Genomic DNA, 24,942 nt, shown 5'->3' with positions numbered 1-24,942 from the left:
CTTCCTTCCTTCCTTCCTTCCTTCCTTCCTTCCTTCCTCCCTCCCTCCCTCCCTCCCTCCCTCCCTCCCTCCCTCCCTCCTGCCTCTCATTTTCACTGAAAAATAGAAAGTACCTTCTGGGTCAATTTTACCACCCATCCCCTTTTAAACTACTTTTTAAAAATTGAAATGAAATTCAATGTAGAGAAAAATCAGTGTTTTACTCTTAGGCAAGAAAAAACAAGTGTAAAAGTACAGATTAGGTGAAACCTGGCTCAATAGCAGTAACTGTGAGAGACATCTTGGAATCCTAATGGACAATCACTTAAATATGAGCCAGCTGTGTGCGGCAGCTGCCAAAAAAGCCAACACAGTTCTAGGCTGCATCAACAGCGGGACAGAATCAAGATCACGTGAAGTGTTGAAACCACTTTATAATGCTTTGGTAAGGCCGCACTTACAGTAGAATACTGCATCTAGTTTTGGTCATCATATTAAAAAATAAAAGTTGTAGAGAACCTGGGAAAAGTGCAGAAAAGAGCAAATACCTGATTAAGGAGCTGAAGGCTAAAACATATGAAGAATGTTTTAGGAATTGGGCTTGTCTAGTGAAAAGAAAGACCTCGGCAGTTTTGCAATATTTGAGGGGCTGCCTAAAGGAAGAGAAGGTCAACCTATTTTCCAAAGGGTCAGAAAGCAAAACAAAAAAACAATGGATGGAAACTAATCAAGGAGAGACATTACCTAGAATTAAAGGTAAATTTCCTAACAGTGAGAAAACTAAACCAGTGAAACAGCTTGCCTCCAGAAGCTATGGGTGCTCCATCACAGAGGCTTTTAAGAAGAAAGATGTGGAGACTCTGGAGAGAGTGCAGAGAAGAGCAACAAAGATGATTATGGGACTGGAGACTAAAACATATGAAGAACGCTTGCAGGAACTGGGTATGTCTAGTTTAATGAAAAGAAGGACTAGGGGAGACATGATAGCAGTGTTCCAATATCTCAGGGGTTGCCACAAAGAAGAGGGAGTCAAGCTATTCTCCAAAGCACCTGAGGGCAGAACAAGGAGCAATGGGTGGAAACTAATCAAGGAGGGAAGCAACTTAGAACTGAGGAGAAATTTCCTGACAGTTAGAACAATTAATCAGTGGAACAACTTGCTTCCAGAAGCTGTGAATGCCCCAACACTGGAAGTCTTTAAGAAGATGTTGGATAGCCATCTGTCTGAAATGGTATAGGGTTTCCTGCTTAAGCAGGGGGTTGGACTAGAAGACCTCCAAGGTCCCTTCCAACTCTATTCTATTCTATTCTATTCTATTCCATCTGTACAGCCACTTGTCCGGAATGGTATATGGTCTCCTGCTTGATCAAGGGGTTGGACTAGAACAGTGATGGCCACCACATGCCAAAAGTGGGAGGGAGGGTGTTTCCCGAACTTCCGGTTTACGCGTTAGGTGTTTTTTTGCCCTAGGGAGGCTTTAGGAGGCTTCCCTGAAGTCTCCGGAAGGCAAAAAATGGGCGAAAATCATGGCCAAAATAAGCTGGCCAGTGCACACATGCGAGCTGGAGCTGACAGGGCAATGCCATGTGTGCCCTCAGAAATGGCTCCGTGTGCCACCTGTGGCATACATGACATGGGTTTGCCATCACGGGATTAGAAGACCTCCAAGGTCCCTTCCAGCTCTGCTACTCTGAACTAAGATATTATCAATACTTTGTCTCTACTGAAGCTCTTCCTCCTGTCCTCTACAATCATTCCCAGGTACCATTAAAGCAAATTAGTCCTCCATATTCCCCTCAAAGGTGTACCTTTGGATGATAAATTAAAAAGCGTTAACAACGGATTCCGTTAAAAGGGAGAATGTACGATCCACCTAAGCAATGGGACTAGTGCACTGAGTGCATAAGGTATTTCTCAGATGAGATGTTTGAGGCTCTCCACAGAATCAGGCGTTTATAAAAGATGGGGCCTCTCAGCGGTTATTAAGTGTGAAATTATTGGTTTCTATTATCCAGTGCGGTGTTCATGTTAACTGAATGCCCTGGGAAGTAAAATAAAACAAAATAAAAAACGCCATGCCTACAGCCTGAACCCATCCGTTAAAATTAACATCCTCTCTGCAGTTCCTTTTCATGGATCAGAGAAATGGCGGCCTCGGAAAGCTATATTACCGCGCATCCAGGAGCATCTGTGGATAATGAAACAGTGGGAATTCACGTTTTTTATCTGAAACAGAGGCTGGGAGCTGCAAATTGCTGGCAGAGAGAGGGATGAAAAAGGAGCCGGTGATAGTCATGGAGAGATAAAGTCTCATTAAAAGGTTTCAAGCTTCTGCACAATTGTGCTGCAGGAAAAGCTTCACACCGTCCCACTTCCTGGCGGCCGTCCGATGCCTCCCCTCCTTCGTTATTAGAAGCGTTTTATTCTTTCTTTCTATCCTGCTGAACCGATGCCATGGCATCGCTCTGTCCATTCACCACCGAGACGAGCAAGTCATTTGACTACAAAGCGCTCAGCTGCCAAAGCAGCGGGGTTCGGGGGTGGGGTTAGACCCCTCTCAAGAGTTCAGAGGAATCGTGAATTTAAACGGCTGTGATTCCAACACCCCCCACCCCTTCCTCTGGGAATTGTGGCTCAAGGTAGGGGATGTTCTAGTTCTTTTGTTTCCTTTTGAAAGAAATGTCTAAACCATGCAAACAATCCTACTGATTTTTTTTTTTAATTAAAATAAAAAAAAATCCGTTTTTAAAATTCTGCACATCAGACCTGGGAAGATGGAAGCGGTATTCATTTTTTTTTTAACTGTACGAAATGGTGAGAAGATAACTCTCTTCTTCATTAAACAAAACAAAACAAATCCCGTAAAGCCATCATGTTATTTGAAGCATTCAAATATCTTTGTCTAGATCAGGCATGTCCAAACCTTGGCAACTTCAAGACTTGGGGACTTCACGTTGACTAGGGAATTCTGGGAGTTGAAGTCTACAAATCTTAAAATGGACAAGGTTGGAAAACTTCTGCTCTAGAGCTCCCAGGAAGGGCCAGATGCAGGGGAGTGGGCTGCTGGAGGTTCGGGAGAACCTCTAGATAAGATTCTGTGCAGTTCGGAGAACCCCAAAATCCCACTCCTGGCTGGCCCCGCCCACCCCTCCCCGGAGTCTCCATATGGCCTGTTTTGGATACAGATAAGTACAGAGCGTACACGTAGCCTTGGGGAGGGTGAAAAACAGGCCCCCTGGAAGTTTGGAAAGTCTGGAAACGGGCTTGTTTCTGGCCTCCAGAGGGAGGGAGAGGGAGTCAAGCTATTCTCCAAAGCACCTGAGGGAAGGACAAGAGGCAACGGGTGAAAACTAATCAAGGAGAGAAGCAACCTAGAACGAAGAAGAAACTTCCTGTTAGAACAATTAACCAGTTGAACAGCTTACCTCCAGAAGTTGTGAATTCTCCAACAACGGAAGCTTTTAAGAAGAGATTGGACAACCATTTGTCTGAAGTGGTGTAGGGTTTCCTGCATGAGCAGGGGGTTGGATTAGAAGACCTCCAAGGTCCCTTCCAACTCTGCTATTCTGTTCTGTTCTGTTCTGTTCTATTCTTTCAATCTCCTGACTTTGTCCTCGTCCTTTGAACCTGTTACATTTTACTGGAATATTTTTAAAGTCCAATGGCTGTACTTGTGGTGAGACCTGACCAGCATTGAGTACAATGCTACTTTAGGTACCTTAAAAAAATTAATATTCCATGGAGGCTTTGTTAGAATTGCACCTCATGATCAATCAGGAGTCCAATATTCTTTTTTTTACCGTCACATACATCTTCCTGTGAAGCACATTTGATTTTTATTTCTTATGTGAAAAAAAAACCCCACTGCACTGGAATCTGTTATATGTCACTCGGGTTTTCAGCCTGTCTTCCTAATTCATCAAGACGGGGTTTTCATTTTTTATTTTTATTTTTGGTATTCTGGTATAGTAGATATCCTACCCAAATCATCTCATCATCAAAGTTGTTAATGAGGTTTTTTCAGCTGGATGAATCTTCGGTGAGTGCTGGTTTTGAAGCCAGCTATGGGTTTACCTAATAACTGTCCCATTGAAGATACTTAGCTACTTTAGAATAGAAATAGAATAAAATAGAAATAGAATAGAATAGAATTAAAATAGAATAGAAATAGAATAGAAATAGAAATAGAATAGAAATAGAATAGAAATAGAATAGAATTCTTCTTTGGCTAAGTGTGATTGGACACACAAGGAATTTGTCTTTGGTGCATAGGCTCTCAGTGTACATAAAAGAAAAGATACATTCGTCAAGAATCATAAGATACAACACTTAATGATAGTCTTAGGGTACAATTAAGCAATCAAATCATACTAGAAAACAGTCAATATAGATCATAAGGATACAAGCAACAAAGATACAGTCATACAGTCATAAGTGGGAGGAGAGGGGTGATAGGAACGATGGGAATAGTAATAGTAATAGTAATGCAACCTTAGTGAATAGTTTGACAGTGGTGAGAGAATTATTTGTTTAGCAGAGTGATGGTGTCAGGGAAAAAAACCTGTCCTTGTGCCTAGTTATCTTGGTGTGCAGTGCCCTATAGCGTTGTTTGAGGGTAGGACTTGGTGGGGATGTGAGGGGTCTGTAAATATTTTCACAGCCCTCTTTTTGACTCGTGCAGTGTAAAGGTCCTCAATGGAAGAACTTTAAGCTCATCAGAGCAAAATCTTCACATGTTCGTTTCAATAAATCCCCAGGAAATAGGTCTCTATTTTTCAGAGAGCCCAGAGTAATATCACTGTAGCGCACCAAACTTTTAAAAAGTTAATAAAAGCAGAATAGATCCCATTGGACACCACATTTACCGAGAAAAGTAAACATAACCATGGCAATTTTTTTTTTCAAGTGAGAAAGTTAGATGCACTTAATTCATCACCATGGAACCATATAGCAAATACCCAAATCACCCCCAGGAGTATATTTAGGGAAATTCTCTTTCATTCCTAGTCTACCCGTACTGACTACTTTTCTCCAAAACTGCCTGGGAAATATATACAACTCAGGACCAATTGTTTGGAGGAAGAGACTAACGGCTGGAAGTACCAGGTAGGAAATGGTAAAACATTCCTTGCTTGCTTAGCTCCCGTCTCCTGTGCTTTGTAAGCTGATGTTTAAAATGCCTTTAATGAAATTTGGAATGTAGTAGTAGCTCAACCTGGGATCATCTAATACAGGGGTATCAAACTGGATTTCTTTGAGGGCTGGATCAGCATTGCTGGATCAGCCGGGGGGGGGGGGGGAGAGGGAGAAGGGGAGACAAAATGGATGCCACCTGCAACACTTTGCTGGCCAAAATGGGGCATGGGGAACACAGGCAGGGTGCCCTGCTTTGGCTGGCAAAGTGCTGCAGGAGGCCATCCAGGCCGAAAACGGGCCACACAGGGGGGCCCATGCACGCCCCTCCTGGTGTCCCGTTTTGGCTGTCAGAGGCACTGCGTGCCGGTCCTTTGCTATTTCCAAGCCAGCCTCATGGGCCAGATTTAAGCACCCTGTGGGCTGAATTTGGCCCGCGGGCCTTGAGTTTGACACTCATACAAGCAGTCCTCAACTTACAACCACAATTGAGCCCAAATTTTCTGTTGCTAACTGAGACAGTTGTTAGGTGAGCTTTGCCCCAATATTACGAACTTTCTTGCCTTAGTTGTTTAGTGACTCACTGCAGTGGTTAAGTCAGTAACACGGTTGTTAAGTGAATCCCCCTGGACTTTGCTTGTCAAGAAGGTCGCAAAAGTTGACCCTATGACCCCGGGACAATGCAAATGTCGTAAATGTGAGTCAGATTCTGAAGTTTGATCAAAATGAACATGAGGATGATGCAACAGTTGTAAGTGTGAAAAATGGTCATACGTCACTTTTCAGTGCTGTTGTTAACTTGGAACGGTCACTAAAGGAGCTGTTTTAAGTCAAGGACTACCTACAGCACCAAATAAAAAGAATTCCAGGCCACCTGATCATAGTTCTAAGTTCATTCTCCAATGGGATTTCCCTCTAAGACCCAAAGTACCCAAAACAGCCATAAAATGTCCAAGGAATCAACACAGACATGCACAATAGATATGTCTCTGTCTGTTTGATTTGGAAATCAAAAACACAGATGGTGGTGTTTTTTTTTTTAGCAAATTAGCTTTAGAAAGGCAACCATATCCACACACACACACACAAATAACACGAACAATTTTTAGTAGGATAAAATGCATCACAAGGCAAATAAAGGCAGCTGCTTAATAAAACTTCCTGTCTTGAAGGCAAAATAGATAAAAGCCAACGAGCTCGTTATTAGGGCTAATTAGGTTTTATTGCAACCCATTGATTTCTTTGGGAAATGACCACACCTACCTTCTTTTGAGATTACATGTCTCCAAACTTTAAAGTGCAATTAAAACTTACATTGCCTTACATCACGTACATGAAACTCTTGAGCAGGGATGTCAAACTCGATTTCATTGAGGGCCACATCAGGGTTGTGTTTGACTTTGGGGGGGCAGGGTGGGTGTGGCCAGCTCAATGCCACTTGTGTCGGGGACACCTGTGCTGACCCGAATGTTCTGCCAGTGCAAATGGGCTCCTGAGCATCATTTCCAGTTGCGACAGCCTCCTGTAACCATCTGGCAGCGAAAACAGGATCCGGAGCTCCGTTTCCGGCTGCGATGACCTCCTGCAACCCTCTGGCAGTGAAAATGGGCTCCAGAGCTCCATTTCCGGCTGCGACGACCTCCTGCAATCCTCTGACAGCGAAAACGGAACTTGGGAGCGCCACATTTTTGCTGCCAAAGGCACTGTGGGCCAGTTCTTCATTATTTCCAGGGTGGCTCCATGGGCCAGATCTAAGCACTCCATGGGCTTTGAGTTTGACACCCCTGTTCTTGAGCATAAAAAGTCTTAGAGGTTATTTAATTCTCGGTTTGCTAACCTGCTTCTATAGTGTACATCAGCTCTGCATTCTCTCCTTTATCTTTGTCCAGGGCAGTGACCTGCAAAACTGCCGATCCGACGGCAGCCGATTCAAACACAGAGGCTTCATACAGAGGACTGGTGAAGTAAGGACTGTGATCATTGGAATCCTCCACGTTTACAATGATCCTCGCCAAGTTACGTCGGTAGGGAAACTCCTGGTCTCGAACCTGGAGGAAAGAGGAAATCATCTCTTCACATGAGAAATATTTGCCACCCTTGTGCCCAATTGGAACAGGGAGTAGTTTTTAAGTTTGCTTCTCTTGCTTTTCTCAAAAGTCCCTGATGTGCTCTAGGACATTTGTAAATCATAGGACTCCTGTAGTTAGAATGTAGTACTGCAAGCTACTTCTGCTGCCTGCCAGCAATTTGGCAGTTCGAGTCTCACCAGGCTCAAGGTTGACTCAGCCTTCCATCCTTCCGAGGTGGGTAAAATGAGGACCCAGATTATTGTGGGCAAGAGGCTGACTCTGTAAACTGCTTAGAGAGGGCTGTAAAGCACTGTAAAGTGGTATCTAAGTCTAAGTGCCATTGCTATTTTATACTTTATAATCCCTTGGTGTAAGACCAGACTTGGAATACTGCATCTCGATTTGGTTGTCACGACGTAAAAAAGATGTGGAGACTCTGGAAAGAGTACAGAGAAGAGCAACAAAGAGGATTAGGGAACTGGAGGCTAAAACATATAAAGAAGGATTGCAGGAACTGGGTAAGTCCTTTCTAGTGAAAAGAAGGACTAGGGTATGTCTAGTTTAATGAAAAGAAGGACTAGGGTATGTCTAGTTTAATGAAAAGAAGGACTAGGGAAGACATGATAGCAGTGTTCCAATATCTCAGGGGTTGACACAAAGAAGAGGGAGTCAAACTATTCTCCAAGGCACCTGAGGGTGGAACAAGAAGCAATGGGTGGAAACTAATCAAGGAGAGAAGCAACTTAGAACTGAGGAGAAATTTCCTGACAGAACAATTAATCAGTGGAACAACTTGCTCCCAGAAGTGGCAGGTGCTCCAACACTGTAGGTTTTTATAAGAGATCGGACAACCGTTTACCTGAAATGGTAGAGGGCCGTGATGGCGAACCTATGGCACGCATGCCCAAAGTGGCATGTGGAGCCATGTTGGCTGGCATGGACAGAGCCGCCTGTTCCTCTTTGGGGATTCTGACACGCATGTGCGTGCGATGATCAGCTTTTTTTTTGCACATGCGGCAGTCCCAGAAACCGGAAGAGCCGGTCTTCCTGTTTCCGTTGTGTGCATGTGCACCGGCCAGCTGATCGCCATGTGTTCCAGTAATCAGAAGACAAGCTGGCCAGGAGGCGCATGCACACTGAGCAGCCTCTCTTCTGGGGCTGACACGGACCCTTTTCAGTACTTGGTGCCGAAAATGTTCACCATCCCTGGTATAGGGTTTCATGTCTGAGCAGGGGGTTGGACTAGAAGACCTCCAAGATCCCTTCCAATTCTGTTATTCTGCTTAAGATGTCTGTTGCAGACTGAAGAGCTCCGGATACATGAGATCATGGTTCTGTGAGCTGGCCTCCTAGTTTGAGAAGTGTTGTATGATTCTGCCCAGAAAGACTATTATTACTCATTCATCCTACTGAGTAAGCAATGGTGGAGAACAGTTGCAACATCTAATAGTTGGCCACTTCAAGGTGCTCAATTTCTGAGAATGCCTTCATTACATGTAGTCCTTGACTTCTGACCACAATTGAGCCCAAAAATTCTGTTGCTAAGCGAGACAGTTGTTAAGTGAATTTTGCCCCATTTGATGACCTTTCTTGCTTGGTTAAGTGAATCCCTGCAGTTGCTAAGTTAGTAACACGGTTGTTAAGTGAATCTGGCTTCCCCCATTGACTTTGTTTGTCAGAAGGTCGCAAAAGGGGATTGCGTGAAGCCCAGGCCACTGCAGCTGTCATAAATACGGACCAGCTGCCAAGTGTCTTAACTTATCGCGTGACCATGGAGGAATGCCGCAACGGTTTTAAGTGTGAAAAATGGTCATAAGCAGAGGTGATATTCAGCAGGTTCTGACCAGATCTGGAGAATTGGTAGCGGAAATTTTGAGTACTTCGTAGAACCGGTAAATATCACCTCTGACTGGCCATGCCCCCATCTATTCGCTGCCTCCCAAGTCCAGCTGATCAGGAAGGAATGGGGATTTTACAGTATCCTTCCCCTGGAGTGAGGTGGGAATGGGGATTTTACAGTATCCTTCCCCTGGAGTGGGGACAGAATGGGGATCTTGCAGTATCCTTCCCCTGGAGTGAGGTGGGAATGGAGATTTTACAGAATCCTTCCCCTGGAGTGGGGTGGGAATGGGGATTTTACAGTATCCTTCCCCTGGAGTGAGGTGGGAATGGGGATTTTACAGTATCCTTCCCCTGGAGTGGGGACGGAATGGGGATTTTGCAGTATCCTTCCCCTGGAGTGGGGTGGGAATGGGGATTTTACAGAATCCTTCCCCTGGAGTGGGGTGGGAATGGGGATTTTACAGTATCCTTCCCCTGGAGTGGGGACGGAATGGGGATTTTGCAGTATCCTTCCCCTGGAGTGGGGACGGAATGGGGATTTTGCAGTATCCTTCCCCTGGAGTGGGGTGGGAATGGGGATTTTACAGTATCCTTCCCCTGGAGTGAGGTGGGAATGGGGATCTTGCAGTATCCTTCCCCTGGAGTGAGGTGGGAATGGAGATTTTACAGAATCCTTCCCCTGGAGTGGGGTGGGAATGGGGATTTTACAGTATCCTTCCCCTGGAGTGAGGTGGGAATGGGGATTTTACAGTATCCTTCCCCTGGAGTGGGGACGGAATGGGGATTTTGCAGTATCCTTCCCCTGGAGTGGGGTGGGAATGGGGATTTTACAGAATCCTTCCCCTGGAGTGGGGTGGGAATGGGGATTTTACAGTATCCTTCCCCTGGAGTGGGGACGGAATGGGGATTTTGCAGTATCCTTCCCCTGAAGTGGGGACGGAATGGGGATTTTGCAGTATCCTTCCCCTGGAGTGGGGTGGGAATGGGGATTTTACAGTATCCTTCCCCTGGAGTGAGGTGGGAATGGGGATTTTGCAGTATCCTTCCCCTGGAGTGGGGACGGAATGGGGATTTTGCAGTATCCTTCCCCTGGAGTGGGGAGGGAATGGGGATTTTACAGAATCCTTCCTTTGCCACCCCCACCAAGCCACGCCCACAGAACCAGTAGTAACCTTTTTTGAATCCCACCACTGGTCATGCCACTATTTTCAGTGTTGTTGTAACTTCAGACTGTCACTAAACAAATTTTTGTAAGTCGAGGACTACCTGTATGGGAAATTGTAATCGGCAGTTGCCTTTTAGTCACTACAGTGAATCCAATCCCAATAATACTAATAGCATTTCTTAGGTCTTTTTTGCACCCAGAATGGAGTTCAACGCGAGTGTGAAAATTCTTAACAATCATCTTTGGAGGGGGGGGGGGGAAGGTTATTGTTCCATTAACACTCGGCACACACTTCACAGTGAGACAATTTCTACCATGTAATTTAGGCACCAGTGAAATCGGTTCTCTTCTGCCTTTCGAAGACCTGGCAGAAATCTGCCATAAAGCATCCCGTTTGGCTTTAAGAGCTGAGCACAGCAAGAAAAGTGATAATCTCTTTGTTAACAGCTTCCCAAAAGAAAGTTAAAATTCCGAAGAAAACGCTTTTAAAAAAGTTGCCTCCGATAAAAGGGTTCCAACATTGGGAGATGATGATGAGGCTTCCCCCATGTTCGGCTTCAAGATGGCACAAGCATTTTGCAAGATAAAAACCCTCCTTTTGTATTAAACCTCACAAAGCCTCCACGGCGAATAACTGCATCGTGGCGGAAGGGATTGGGTGGGGGTGGGGAACCTAATTATTGCCTCCTTACCAAATCTAAAGCCGTTCTGCTTATCGGAAGACTCTAGCACGCACCTATTCAAGCTGGCAATTGTGTAGGGAGAGAACGCCGATTAAGATTCCCCGCTTACCATTATGTTGAGGACGTGCTTATCTTGAGCTTCGTGATCTAAGCGCTCGGCGATGTAGAGCACGCCGGTGTTGGGATCCATCCTGAATTTTCTCATGCTGATGGAATCGAGGCTGCTGTGAATGATGTAGCTGAGCTTGTGCTTCTCATCTCTGTCCATGGCTTCTACTTGAAGGATCTCGGTGTCAGGCATGATGTCCTCAGAAATCATCACATCGTAGTTTGGGTGGAAAAATTCTGGACCGTTATCGTTGTTGTCCAAAACTTTGATTAATACCTTTATTAAGGTGGGGGGGGGGGGAGAAGAAGAGAGAACAAGATTCATACATCTACCAACTCCTGTCAAAAGGAGATATGATTATTTGGATATACATTCAATTTTACAGCTACTAAGATTGTTGGCCGTGCAGGTACAAAAATAGCAAGGGAAATGATTGAAGCCTGGGAAATGGGCTGCTTGTCAGTCAACAGGAAGGCTGATTTACCACCAACTTATCAAATACTTAGGAACTGAGGGCTTGGCAGCACAAAGAAACAACAGCCAATCAGCACACCAATCAACCAATAGGAAGGCATCGTATAAATATGACTCATAGAACAGCACAAAGCATATATTCCAGTGGAGAGAAAGTCCCTCAAAAATGGGCTTGCAGCATGAGCCCGAAAGCTTAGAAGAGTAAACCTCTGGTCCTCATAACCGACAAAGATTGGATCTTGGAAATATGATTCAGTGGTGGGTTGCACTTACCTTCACTACCGGTTTGCTGATCGCCACACTGGAGCAGAGGGATAAGGAGTGGGGAATAGAAATAGAGTGATTTCGTAGCCAAAACAAAATATTTTCTCTTGGGAACCAAGGACATTCCCACCGGTGGCTAGGGAGAGGAGGAGCGACATTTCCTGGCAACCGGAGGGGACCTTGATTGGACCATGTGACTGACTGAATGGGAAAAGGGGGAAACTTTTACTTTTAATTAGGTGAAAACCATGGGAATGTTCAGAGTCAGTTCTCACCAGCTTATGCCAATATGATATGTCCAATAAACCAATCATTTGAGGAACCTACTTGCCTTGGAGCTGTTTACTATGGATGTAATACTTAGAACTCTGACATTCAGAGGAATAGGGATCTCTCCAGTGGTGGGTTCCGGATCTGGATGAACATGCGCAGCACGCGTGCACACGCGTCCTTATCGCATGTGATGCTTCCGTGATGCTCCAGCTGCTCAGCAGAGCGTCGTGCAGGTGTCGTACGCTCCGTGCATGTAAGCGCCAAAGAGCTCAAATACAGATAAGGAGGGCAGGCGGACGGGGGCCTCCAGAGCACTGTACCGGAATGGTACCCAGTGCTCCCGGCAGGCCTCGGTACACCCGTACCAGGGCATACCGCCTGTAATCCATCACTGGATCTCTCCTCTTCTTCTGGAGTGGAAACCTTCATAAAAACGCTGAACAGGGATCTGCTGCTGATACTGTAGCCTCAGATTTCATTAATTAAACAGAAGGGTTAAACCAAACAGACCATTTTGAATCCTTTGGCTCAATAAGTCAATACGTCAGGTCATCGTTTCTGACGTTTTCTGGATAAAACCAGATTTTTTTTTTAAAGAAAAGTCCTGTCTTTTAACATTCTCCATCTAACTGTGAACAAAGAAACTGGATGGATGAATGAACGTTTGAAGTAGAAATTCCCCGAACGTTTCTGAGGAGTAGGACTTAACAGTGATTGGCGTATCTCCACGGGGGCAGTTTTCTGCTAGTGTTTTCCACTGGGATTTAACTTAAGAATGGAAATCAAGAAGCAGACAGATAATTGGAAAAATCAATGTGTAACACACGATAGCCGAGACATTCATACGCTTAAACTATACAATTAGGACAGCATCACAGTCCACCCACAAACATTTCTTCAATTCCCCCCCCCCTTTGTCTTTTGAAAAGTTTCTAGGGCATTTTCTCTTTTATTGAATTATTAGGGAAACATGAAGAATTTCTTTAGTACAGTGTTGGTGAACCTTTTCAGCACTGAGTGCCGAAACGGGAGTGTGTGTGTGTGTGTGTGTGCCGGAAACTGGAAGGGCATCCGCCCAGTGCGCATGAATGCATCGGGAAAATGATCTTCTGGTACGCGCATGCCCCTGGCAACCTGGTCTTCTGGTTCCTGGCATGCATGTGTGTGTGCATGCGTGCTCACATACCAGCTGGCCGGTGCGCATGCACGCACCGGAAACTAGAAGATCATCTTCCTGGCCCGTGCATGCGCACTGGGCGGCTGCTCTTTCAGTCTCCGGCGCTCCTGCATGTGTGAAGACCAGCTGGCTGGTGTGCTGGAACCCCGAAGAACAACAGGCAACATCTCCCATGTCCGGAGAGATGGCTCTGTGTGTCACTTCCGTCACATGAGCCATAGGTTCGCCATCACCGGTCTAGTAAAACAAACCAGCAGGCTCTGGCTGGTGAGACGTACGTAGTCAATTCCCCACAATGGACATGTATAAAGAAAAGCAGGATTGCTATTTTAAAAACTGGTAGTCCTTGACTTACAATCGCGGTTGAGGCCAAAATTTCTATTGCTCAGCGAGAAGATTGTTAAATGAGTTTTGCCCCATTTTGTGACCTTTCTTGCCCCGATTGGTAAGTGAATCACTCTGTTGTTAAGTTATTAGCACGGTTGTTAATCTGTGAATCTGGTTTCCCCATTGACTCTGCTTATCAGAAGGTTGCAAAAAAATATAATGATCACATGACCCTGGGACATTGCAACTGTCATCAATACATGCTAGTCCAGGGGTCGGCAAACTTAAACACTCAAAGAGCCATTTGGACCCGTTTCCCACAGAAAAGAAAACACCGGGAGCCACAAAGGCCCTAACCGGAAGCCCCCTGTTCCATTCTGGAGCTGACCGGAAGTTCAGTTCCCCTACCATAGAGTCTCCTCCTAGCGCGGCATACTTTTTCCTCTACTGTCATAACCGAAAGCCCTATCAATGGTGGAGACAACTGGAAAGCCCTCCCCTTGCCATAGAGTCTTCTCCTGGCACTCTGCTTCTCTCCCCCCCCTCCACCGGAAGCTCCTCTCAAAATTGTGGCACCGACCGGTGACGGAGCCGCAGCAGAGGGAGGAAAGAGCCACATGAGGCTCCAGAGCCGCAGTTTGCTGACCCCTGTGCTAGTTGCCAAGAGCCCAAATTTTGAACACGTGACCCTTCTGCATCGGTTTTAAGTGTGAAAAACGGTCATAGGTCACTATTTTCAGGGCCACTGTAATTTCGAACGATCGCTAAATGAATGGTTGTAAGTCAGGGATTACCTGTATGAGCTATTACATCAGTATTTTATGAAAATAGTTCTCCAAGAAACATGAAACTTTAGCTTTCCACGACATTAGCAGCATTTCATGACATCAGTTGAACACTTTACCAGAACATACACCCACAGCTAACCCTCTCCTCCATCACCTGCAAACATCCATCTTGGGAACAGTCTAGAAAGCAGCCATAATAAAACTCTATCAACATGGTTCATATTTCCACATGTGGTGGATGTGTCCGGAAGCTAGGAAATATTAGAGTAAAATAAGAACCTGGTTACAAGAAATAAAGGGCCTTCAAATTCAATTCAAACCGGGGATGTTTTTGTTAGGGATAATTAGAGGAATGCTTGCAAAGGAAATCAATTATATCATAATATATATACTGACAGCAGCAAGAATAATATACGCTCAAAATTGGAAATTAGACAGCATACCTTCCGAAAACATGATAATTAAAAAATAATAATGGGCTGCGCGGAAATGGTCAAATTAACTTTTAAACTGCAAGATAAAGAAGATAAAGAATACTATATAGTATGGGATAAATGGTACCAGAGAACAGGAATAACGAATGAAAGTAGAATGTATGTATGTATGTATGTATGTAATATTAGGTTATAGTAATTATAAATGTAAAGAGGACATTGCAAATGTAAAATGAATGGAAAGTATGTATAAATGGAACGATAAACAAAATGGGAGATACTGATGTCTTAGGAATGGGAAGAATGGATGTGGAATGTGATTTTTATGTTGTGTTTTGTAAAAAGCTTAATAAAAATTATTTTTTTGAAAAAACCTCTATGCTAAGGTTATAAGCTACTTAAGAAGCTGGGGTAGCCTTAGGGAGGAATTGTCTCCTAAGGCTGGGGGAATGTACAGAAGTGATACCTAGATCTGTGTAATAAATCCTGAAAAGTCTATAACGCCCGAACGGAACTTCTTTGCTTATGTCTGCTTACTAAGAAAAATAATTGAAGTGTAGTGTTATACCCTTCAACAAAGCACTGGAAAATGTTGATGCTGGCCTCAAAGTAAACAATGTTCAGATCAACAATTTAAGATATGCTGATGATATAGTTCTGCTTGCCAGTAAGCATGAAGACCTTCAGCTCCTCATCAACAGTCTCAGAAATATCTGAAAAATGCGGCTTGAAGCTTAACACCTCAAAAACCAAGATCATGGTCATCAGCAAACAAGCCATTTAATTTACCACCGATAAATTCGGAAGGAATTCCACTAGACAAAGTTGAAAGGATCACGTACCTCAGTTTTAATTTACACGAAAGCAGGGACATGATCAGTGAAGTAAAGACAAAAATAGAGAAAGCTCGAACAGTATTCTTCAAAATGAAAAAGGTCTTCTGTAGTCACGACATAAGCCTAAGACTGAAAATCAGGCTTTTGAGATGTTACATCTTTTCTATCCTGCTCTACAGAGTAGAGAGTTGGTCTCTGACAGAAAATCACTTGAAGAAACTAGAAGCATTTGAAATGTGGATTTACAGACGGCTGTTACATATAAGCTGGGTTGACAAACTCACAAAAGAGGAGGTGATAAGCCGCCTGGGAAAGCCAAGGGACATCATCAAAGCCATTAAAAAGCGGAAGTTGGAATCTTTCGGATATGTGATGCGACACCCAGAAAAATACGGCATCCTTCACTTAATCCTCCAGGGAAAGATAGAAGGGAAACGAGGTCCAGGCAGAAGAAGAACATCATGGCTTCAAAATCTAAAGGACTAGTTTGGACAAAACTCAGCAGTACTTTTTCAGGCAGCTGTTGACAAAAATAGGATTGCCAACATGATCGCCAATGTCCGATGACGGATATGGCACAAGAAGAACAAGAGTTATACCTGGAAATTGAGAACAATGTTAAAGATTCCAGCTTATGTTTCCATAATAAGTTATTTTCCCCTCTGTATTTTCAAGGAGGCAAGGGTTCCCCCACCGTCAAAAGAAACCCGGAGCAGAATAATATGGAGTTAAACACTGAATACAGCCCCTTTCTGTATGTAGAAGGCTTCGCTTTTAGTTGGCACCTTGTCATGGATACATGTGTCCCCAATATACCAGCAGCTGCGGACTATAAGTTGTTGAAGGATTTGTCAGCCCAAATATCGTGGTTTATGCAAAAAAGAAGGAATGAGTAGCAGCTGCTCAGGCTACGGCATGGACTACTTTTTAAAACCACAGGGGAGTGGGGAAAACGTCTCCCTTAGAGCAGAAAATAACATTTAGCAGAAAGGAAGAGGAAATGTTTAATATCACACGTGAAGCTTACAATAAATAGAAGCCATTGCAACCAAACTTTTATTTCGCTTTTGCCCTTTTTGAGTGGCGTTTTTCACATCCTTTTGAATTTTCTTCTTGTATTTTACAAAAAAAAAAAAAAAAAACCCCAACAGATTTACAATTATTAATGTAAAGGAAAACAAAATCTCCAATGTACAGTATGTTTGGACTGTTTCTTGCCCAGATGTTTGGCAAGCGGCATGAATTTATGCTGGTTACAACTGTCCCGGGGCCTTGTGACTCCCCATTGTGTCCTTCTCAGCCAACTTTCAATAGGTAAAATCAATAGGGGAGCCAGCTTTGTGTGACAACCACATGGTTCAGTTAACAACTGCAGTAAATTCAGTTAATAACTGTAAAAACCAGGTACAGATTCACTTAACAACTGCCTTTGGTTAGCAACTGAAATTCTCATCTCAAATGTGGTTGCAAATTGAGGATTACCTGTTTATAATGAGAGGAAGAGGAGGAGGAGGAGAAGGAGAAGAGGAAGAGAAAGAAGAAGAGAAGAAAAAGAGAAGAGAAGAGGAAGAAGAAAAGAAAAAGAAAAGGAAGAAGAAATGAAGAAAAAGAAGAGAAAGAAGAGGAGGAGGAAGAACAGGAAGAAGAAGAAGAAGAAGAAGAAGAAGAAGAAGAAGAAGAAGAAGAAGAAGAAGAAGAAGAAGAAGAAGAAGAAGAAGAAGAAGAAGAAAAAGAAAAGGAGGAGGAGGAACAGGAAAACTTGATTTTTCTCATCGAGAACCTGGTTCCTCTTCCTTTCTGTTAGGGTTTTTTGAGTTTTTTGTTTTGTTTTTGCAAAAACCCATGTTTTAGGGGAGGAAAAGAGGCAAACAAAAACCCTTTCCTTCCCATTCTCCTCACTGGAAATAATAATAATAATTATGTGTCCTTGGTTTTTTGAAAGAGGTATCCGGAGGAAAATGCTGAGAACACAATTTACACCACCCATATGCAAGAAGAAAGCCTTATTTTCACCGCTGAATTTTGTTGCCCAAGGAAAACGAGGGGACAGCAACCCCAGCTAATGACCTTGACAATTCAAGCCAACCACGTTTGCGGCATTCCAGCAATTTTATTCCATTATTTTTTTTCTCCCTCTGGGTCCTAATAATATAACTTATACCAAGGCTATTTTTTCTGCTGGAGGGAATTGCTGTTCCTGGCAATAAGGTCTGTTATGTGTTGGTTAGGTGTATCCAGATATGAACTTGTTAGATATCCTTCCCTTTGAATAACGGTAACTTTGGAAACTTGCCTGCTTGGGTCAGGAGGTGCATTCAGAAATAAAGCCAGTGATATCTCATTTATGTTTTAATCAGATGAAATGTTGCTGTAAATGCCTTGACAACCTATAGGGACGTGATGGAGAACCTATGGCACGCAAGCCGTCTCCCAGCTCAGCTCCACCGCGGATGTGTGTGTGTGCCTCCCGCTGGCCAGCTGATTTTTCAGGTCTCTCTTTTGTACATGCAGGAGATGCGCGTGCATGCGTGGGGGTCATGCACACATGCACAGGGAGTTGAGGGGGGCATGGGAGCATGTTGCACCCCCCCCCACGTTCCATTTCTGGTTTCAGGAGGCTTCAGGGAAGGCTGCTAGCCCCAAAACAAGCTGCGAGAGGGGTGCGGTGCCCCCCGTGCCATGTTTTTGGTCCCAGGAGGCTTCAGGGAGGGCTGCTAGGCCCAAAACAAGCTGCGAGAGGGGTGCGGTGCCCCCCATGCCATGTTTTTGTTCCCAGGAGGCTTCAGGGAGGGCTGCTAGGCCCAAAACAAGCTGCGAGAGGGGTGCGGTGCCCCCCGTGCCATGTTTTTGTTCCCAGGAGGCTTCAGGGAGGGCTGCTAGGCCCAAAACAAGCTGCGAGAGGGGTGCGGTGCCCCCCGCGCCATGTTTTTGGTCCCAGGAGGCTTCAGGGAGGCCTGCTAGGCCCAAAACAAGCTGCAAGAGGGGTGCGGTGCCCCCCGCGCCATGTTTTTGGTCCCAGGAGGCTTCAGGGAGGGCTGCTAGGCCCAAAACAAGCTGCGAGAGGGGTGCGGTGCCCCCCATGCCATGTTTTTGTTCCCAGGAGGCTTCAGGGAGGGCTGCTAGGCCCAAAACAAGCTGCGAGAGGGGTGCGGTGCCCCCCGCGCCATGTTTTCGGTCCCAGGAGGCTTCAGGGAGGCCTGCTAGGCCCAAAACAAGCTGCGAGAGGGGTGCGGTGCCCCCCGTGCCATGTTTTTGTTCCCAGGAGGCTTCAGGGAGGCCTGCTAGGCCCAAAACAAGCTGCGAGAGGGGTGCGGTGCCCCCCGCGCCATGTTTTTGGTCCCAGGAGGCTTCAGGGAGGCCTGCTAGGCCCAAAACAAGCTGTGAGAGGGGTGCGGTGCCCCCCGCGCCATGTTTTTGGTCCCAGGAGGCTTCAGGGAGGCCTGCTAGGCCCAAAACAAGCTGTGAGAGGGTGCGGTGCCCCCCATGCCATGTTTTTGGTCCCAGGAGGCTTCAGGGAGGGCTGGTAGGCCTAAAACAAGCTGCGAGAGGGGTGCGGTGCCCCCCGCGCCATGTTTTTGGTCCCAGGAGTCTTCAGGGAGGCCTGCTAGGCCCAAAACGAGGCTGCAGATGGTGTTGCGTGCATGTGCAGGGGGGAGCACGGGGGTCATGCGCACATATGCAGGGCGCATTGCATTATTGGTGTGGGCACACACGTGTGTGCTGTTGCGCATGTGCAAATTTGGCACATGAGGAGAAAAATGTTAGCCCTCAGTGCTATAGGGGAAAGAATGAGAGACTGCAACAGAGGCGGTATTCGGCTGGTTCTCATGAACCGGTAGCGGGAATTTTGAGTAGTTTTGAGAACCGGCAAATACCTCCTTTGGCTGGCTCTGCCCCCATCTATTCGCTACCTCCCAAGTCCCAGCTGATCGGCATCCCAACTAATTGGCTGTGTCTTCTTCAGAGCTGGCAAGGGGGTTAGTGAGGTGGGGTGGAAATGGGGATTTTGCAATATCCTTCCCCTGCCATGCTCACCAAGCCCTGCCCCGCCTCACCCACAGAACCGGTAGTACAAAATTTTGAATCCCACCACTGGACTGCAAGTATATATTTGCAGCTGCTGCTGTCTTACTTGTCACATCACACAAATCTTAAGTGGGGAGGGGGTCTGCCCTATAAACCTTAAGAGATAGACCAGTAGCAGCAAAAGAGTCACAACGATCAATTAAAACAGTTGGATCTGACTTTAAGAAGCCCAGAAAAGGAATCCCAGCCAGGCCTCCTTGCCTCTAGGCAAGCCAATTTATTTTTGGTAATACTTTTATAATTCTATTCCTATTAACAAATGCTCTGCGAATGTGAGACCCGTGTCAAGTTTTCATGCTTGAGAAAAGCTGGTAATAAATCAAGTAATCAAAAATAACTGTATCTGGCATATCTATTTTAGGGGCGAATTGCAAGGTGGCGAAGATCAGACTGTATGAAAACAGTACCCCATAAGCAGTGAGTGGTTTGGATAATGAATTCATTTGCCTGTAACTTTATATTCTGTGTCTCTGAGATTCTGCCATAGGATTAGAAATGATACAAAAAAGACCAAAGGGCTTTATTTTTAAAAGAACTGGACTTTCTGGTATCATTTTGCTTCTCATCCAAGAAGTTTCTTCGCTGTACAGTCCAGCAAGATCAGGGGTGTCAAACTCAAGGCCTGCGGGGGGGGGGGATGTGGTCCGTGGGGTACTTAAATCTGGCCTGCAGGGCCACCCTGGAAACAGCAAAGGACCGGCCCGTGGTGCCTCTATCAGCGAAAACAGTGCTCCTTTTTCGCTGGCAGAGGGCTGCAGGAGGCTGTTGTGGCTGAAAATGGGACCCGGGGGGGGGGGGTATGGCCCTCCCGAGCTCCGTTTTCACTGGCAGACGGCTAGCAAAACAAACTAAAAACAAAACCAAAGGAGAAATATTTAAATATTTCCCCTTTTGCATTTGAGCATGCAAGAAGGGACAGGAAAGGAGAAAGGGAAAGACAAAGACAAAGAAGGAAAGATGGGAAGAGAGCAAGGAAGGAAAATTAAGAAAGAGGGGAAGGAAGAAGAAAAGGAAGGAAGAAAAGAAAGAAAGAGGGAAGGAAGCAGTGGTGAAATTCATTTTTTTTAACTACCGGTTCTGTGGGTGTAGCTTGGTGGGCGCGGTGTGGCTTGGTGGGCGTGGCAGGGGAAGGGTACTGCAAAATCTCCATTCCCACCCCATTGTGGGGCCAGCCAGAGGTGACATTTGCCGATTCTCCGAACTACTCAAAATTTCCACTACCGATTCTCCAGAACCTGTCAGAACCTGCTGGATTCACCCCAGGAAGGAAGGAGGGAGGGAGGGAGGGAGGGAGGGAGGGAGGGAGGGAAGGAAGGAAGGAAGGAAGGAAGGAAGGAAGGAAGGAAGGAAGGAAGGAAGGAATGAATTATAATGAGAGTGAGGGAGGGTCTGAGGGAAATCCTGCCTTAGCACTTGGCCATCACAGGTGTCCCCGACATAAGTGGCGTTGAGCTGCCCACCCCTACCTTGGCCATGTCCACCCTGGCTCCCCGAGGTCAAACACAACCCTGATGCAGCCCTCAATGAAATCGAGTTTGACACCCCTGAGCTAGATTAGGTATGTTTATCACGGACATCTCATGAGCCCCGAAGTAAGGGTATTTCTGGCAGAAAAACCACAGAAGCTTTTACTGTTCGCTGTGACCTGTTTGCTAATTCAAACCGCGGACTCTGATTAATTGAAAACAAGCCAATTTCAAACAGCAGTTTGTAAAGGCGGCCAACGTAAACCATGGTTTTTCCAAAGCACCTGAAGGCCAGACAAGGAATAATGGATGGAAACCGACCAAGGAGAGATTCAACCTAGAAATAAGGAAGAAACTTTCTGAGAGTGAGAACAATCAACCCATGGAACATGAGTTGCCTTCAGAAGTTGTGGGAGCTTCATCACTGGAAGCTTTCAAGAAGAGACTGGACTCCCATCTGTCAGCAATGGTGTAGGGTCTCCTGTTTGAGGGGCGGGGAAGGTTGGACTAGATGACCTACAAGGTTCCTTCCAACTCTGTTAATCTGTTAGAAAACACAGTTCAGGCTGAAATACATTCTAAAACGAGTGGCTTCTGAATTGCTCCTCTGGAGTATGAGAAGGAAGAAGGAGAAGGTTATGAGGCTGGAAAGAGGCATAATTTAAATGTCATCTGAGAACGCACCACTGTGTTCACAACCCGTGAGTCAATTTAAGTGGAAGAGCTGCTCCATTTCCCAAATTTTTCAGATGGGGAAAAGATGAATGCAAACATATTGCAAACTGCCAGATGACTACAAGAAGTGAATAATAATAATAATAATAATAATAATAATAATAATAATAATAATAATAATAATAATAATAATAATAATAATAATAATAATAATATTTAATGCTTCTAGACTGCCCCCTCTCCCAAAAGGGACTCGGGGCGGTGTACAGTTCATACAAAATATAACAAGATACAATAAAATTAAATATGTACAGTTGACAATTGACATGGGGGAGGTTAAAAAGCAGTTAAAAGAACTGTACAAAGCAGATATAAAATAAATTCAAACCCCTAAAAACAAATACAGTAAATTAAAAAACCCCTAATGTCGGGGGGGAGGTCATTCCAGAGGGTTGGGCCCATCACAGAGAAGGCCCTACTCCTCGGTGTCGCCCGCTGGCATTGCCTAGTGGACGGCACCAGGAGAAGTCCCTCCCTGTGTGAGCGTATTGGCCGCAGGGATGTATGTGGGAGGATGCGATCCCGCAAGTAACTAGGTCCCGTGCCATGGAGCGCTTTAAAGATGGTAATCAGCACCTTGAAACGCACCCAGAAAACCACAGGCAGCCAGTGCAGCTCACGCAGGAGAGGTGTTACGTGGGAGTACCTCGTACTCCCCATCACAGCCCGCGCAGCTGCGTTCTGAACTAACTGCAGTCTCCGGCCGCGTCCCAAGGGCAGCCCCATGTAGAGAGCGTTGCAGTAATCCAGGCGGGACGTCACCAGCGCATGAGTGACCGTGCGTAGGGCATCCCGGTCCAGTAGGGGGCGCAATTGGCGCACCAGGCGAACCTGGTGGATCGCCCCCCTTGCCACGGCTGCCACATGGTCATCCATTGATAGCCGGGCATCAAGGAGGACGCCCAAATTGTGCGCCCGTTCCACAGGGGGCAATTGTTCGACCCCTATGGCCAGCGATGGGATCAGCTGGCTGAACCGAGGTGCCGGTAGCCACAGCCACTCAGTCTTGGAGGGGTTGAGTTTAAGTCTGTTGTCCCCCATCCAGACCCCGACGGCCTCCAAACACCGGGACATCACTTCGACAGCCTCGTTGGGGTGGTTTGGAGTTGAAATATACAGCTGAGTATCATCAGCGTAGAGGTGATACTCAACCCCAAAACCACGGATCATCTCACCCAGCGGCTTCACATATGTGTTGAACAGGAGAGGCGAGAGGACCGACCCCTGTGGCACTCCACAAGTGAGTGGCCTCGGGGTCGACCTCTGTCCCCCTGTCAACACACATTGCCTCTGGTGGGAGAGGTAGGAGCCGAACCACCGCAAAACGGTACCTCCGACTCCTATCCCCTCCAACTGGCGCAATAGGATACCATGGTCGATGGTATCAAAAGCCGCCGAGAGGTCTAATAGGACCAGGATAGAGGAACAACCTCTATCTCTGGCCCTCCAGAGATCATCAACCAACGCGACCAAGGCTGTCTCTGTGCTGTGCCCGGGTCGGAAGCCGGACTGGCGTGAGTCTAGATACTCGGATTCGTCAAGGTGTCGTGGAAACTGCTGCGCCACCACATTCTCAACAACCTTCGCTAGAAACGGAAGGTTGGAGACTGGACGATAATTAGCTAGCTCCATTGGGTCGAGTGAAGGCCTCTTAAGTAAGGGCCTCACCACCGCCTCTTTCAAGGCGGTTGGTAAGGATCCCTCACCCAATGAGGCATTCACCAGGCCCAGAAGCCAGCCTCGGGTCACCTCCCAAGATGCCAGTACCAACCAGGAGGGACACGGGTCCATTAAACATGTGGTGGGTCGCAGCCGTCCACGCAACCTATCCAAATCCTCGGGGGCAACAGAATCAAACTCCTCCCAGGATGGTCTCACAAGACTCGCTGTTGGCGGCCCGTCTGGTCCACTGAGTGGGGCCCATCCGCTCCGGATCTGAGCGACTTTGTCCTGCAGATATTCCCCAAATTCCTCTGCTCTGCCCTGTAAGGGTGCCCCCTGTGTCCTCTGTGACAAGAGGGAGCGGGGTCACCCTAAACAGGGCGGCAGGGCGGTTATCCGCGGACGCAATAAGGGTGGCACAATATCTACGTTTGGCCGCCCTTAATGCCACAAGGTAGGTCCGCAAGTAGGATCTTACCTGTGTTCGATCAGATTCGGAGCGTGAGGACCTCCACCTGCTCTCTAGACGTCTCCTGTGGCGCTTCATCACCCTCAGCTCCTCGGTATACCAAGGAGCCCGGGTGGGTCGCTGCCACAGGAGAGGTCGCAAAGGCGCAACCCGGTCCAAGGCCCCAGCCGCCGCCCTATTCCAGGCGGCCGCTAGGTCCTCCGACCGAGCGCGGGTCAGGGCTACAGGTAATGGCCCAAGCTCCGTCTGGAACCTTTCCGGCTCCATCAGGTGCTTGGGGCGGTACCAGTGTGGACCATCTGGTCCCGCCTCCTCGCGGTGGGGGGTAGCGCCAGGGAAGTCAAGCCGGAGACATGAGTGATCTGACCATGACAGGGGTGTAACAGTAAAATCCCCTCTACCCAGATCACTCGTCCACTGCTCAGATACAAAAACAAGGTCCAATGTGTGGCCTCCTTCGTGTGTGGGGCCCTGAATTAACTGGGTCAGGCCCATGGCTGTCATGGAAGCCATGAACTCCCGAGCTACCTCAGACGCTGTTCCCGTCGACGGCAGGTTGAAATCCCCCATAACCACAAGCCTGGGGATCTCAACCGCCGTCTCCGAGATCAGCTCGAGGAGCTCGGGCAGGGTTGCTGATGTATAGTGAGGAGCCAAGTATACAATCAGCAAACCCAACTGCCTCCCTGGGCCCCATTTCACACCGAGGGACTCACACCCAGATATCTGAGGAACAGTGAACTCCCTTGGCTCTAGAGCTTCCCATATAACTACCGCCACCCCACCACCCTTACCCAGGGCCCGAGGCTGATGGAATGCACGGAAACCTGGTGGGCACATTTCCACGAGGGGTAAACCACCCTCGTGGCCCAACCAGGTCTCCGTTATCCCTGCAAGGTCTAGCTCCCCCTCAGAGATCAACTCATTAATGAGGGGGGCCTTGTTGGTTACGGACCTTGCGTTGCAAAGC

General features: G+C 46.6%; 1 protein-coding gene across 7 annotated transcripts in view; it reads right to left on the bottom strand.

Moving 5' to 3' along the window:
- FAT3 (FAT atypical cadherin 3) overlaps nt 1-24,942 on the bottom strand; it is a 569,348-nt gene that overhangs the window by 126,745 nt on the left and 417,661 nt on the right. For all 7 annotated transcript variants that reach the window (XR_014175185.1, XM_081950682.1, XM_081950676.1 and 4 more), the window contains 2 exons: nt 10,982-11,257; nt 6,951-7,161 (listed from right to left, as the gene is read on the bottom strand). Coding sequence is in view for 6 of the 7 variants with exons in the window: in XM_081950682.1 (XP_081806808.1) it covers nt 6,951-7,161; nt 10,982-11,257 (487 nt within the window). In the remaining variant the exon portion in view is untranslated. The remainder of the gene's footprint in view (nt 1-6,950; nt 7,162-10,981; nt 11,258-24,942) is intronic.

This window comes from Natrix helvetica (assembly GCF_964273705.1).
Source record: "Natrix helvetica genome assembly, chromosome: 4".
In the NCBI taxonomy this organism is placed as follows: Eukaryota; Metazoa; Chordata; class Lepidosauria; order Squamata; family Natricidae; genus Natrix; species Natrix helvetica.
Note: the sequence above shows the minus strand (reverse complement) of the source record. Positions and strands in the feature narration are given on the sequence as shown.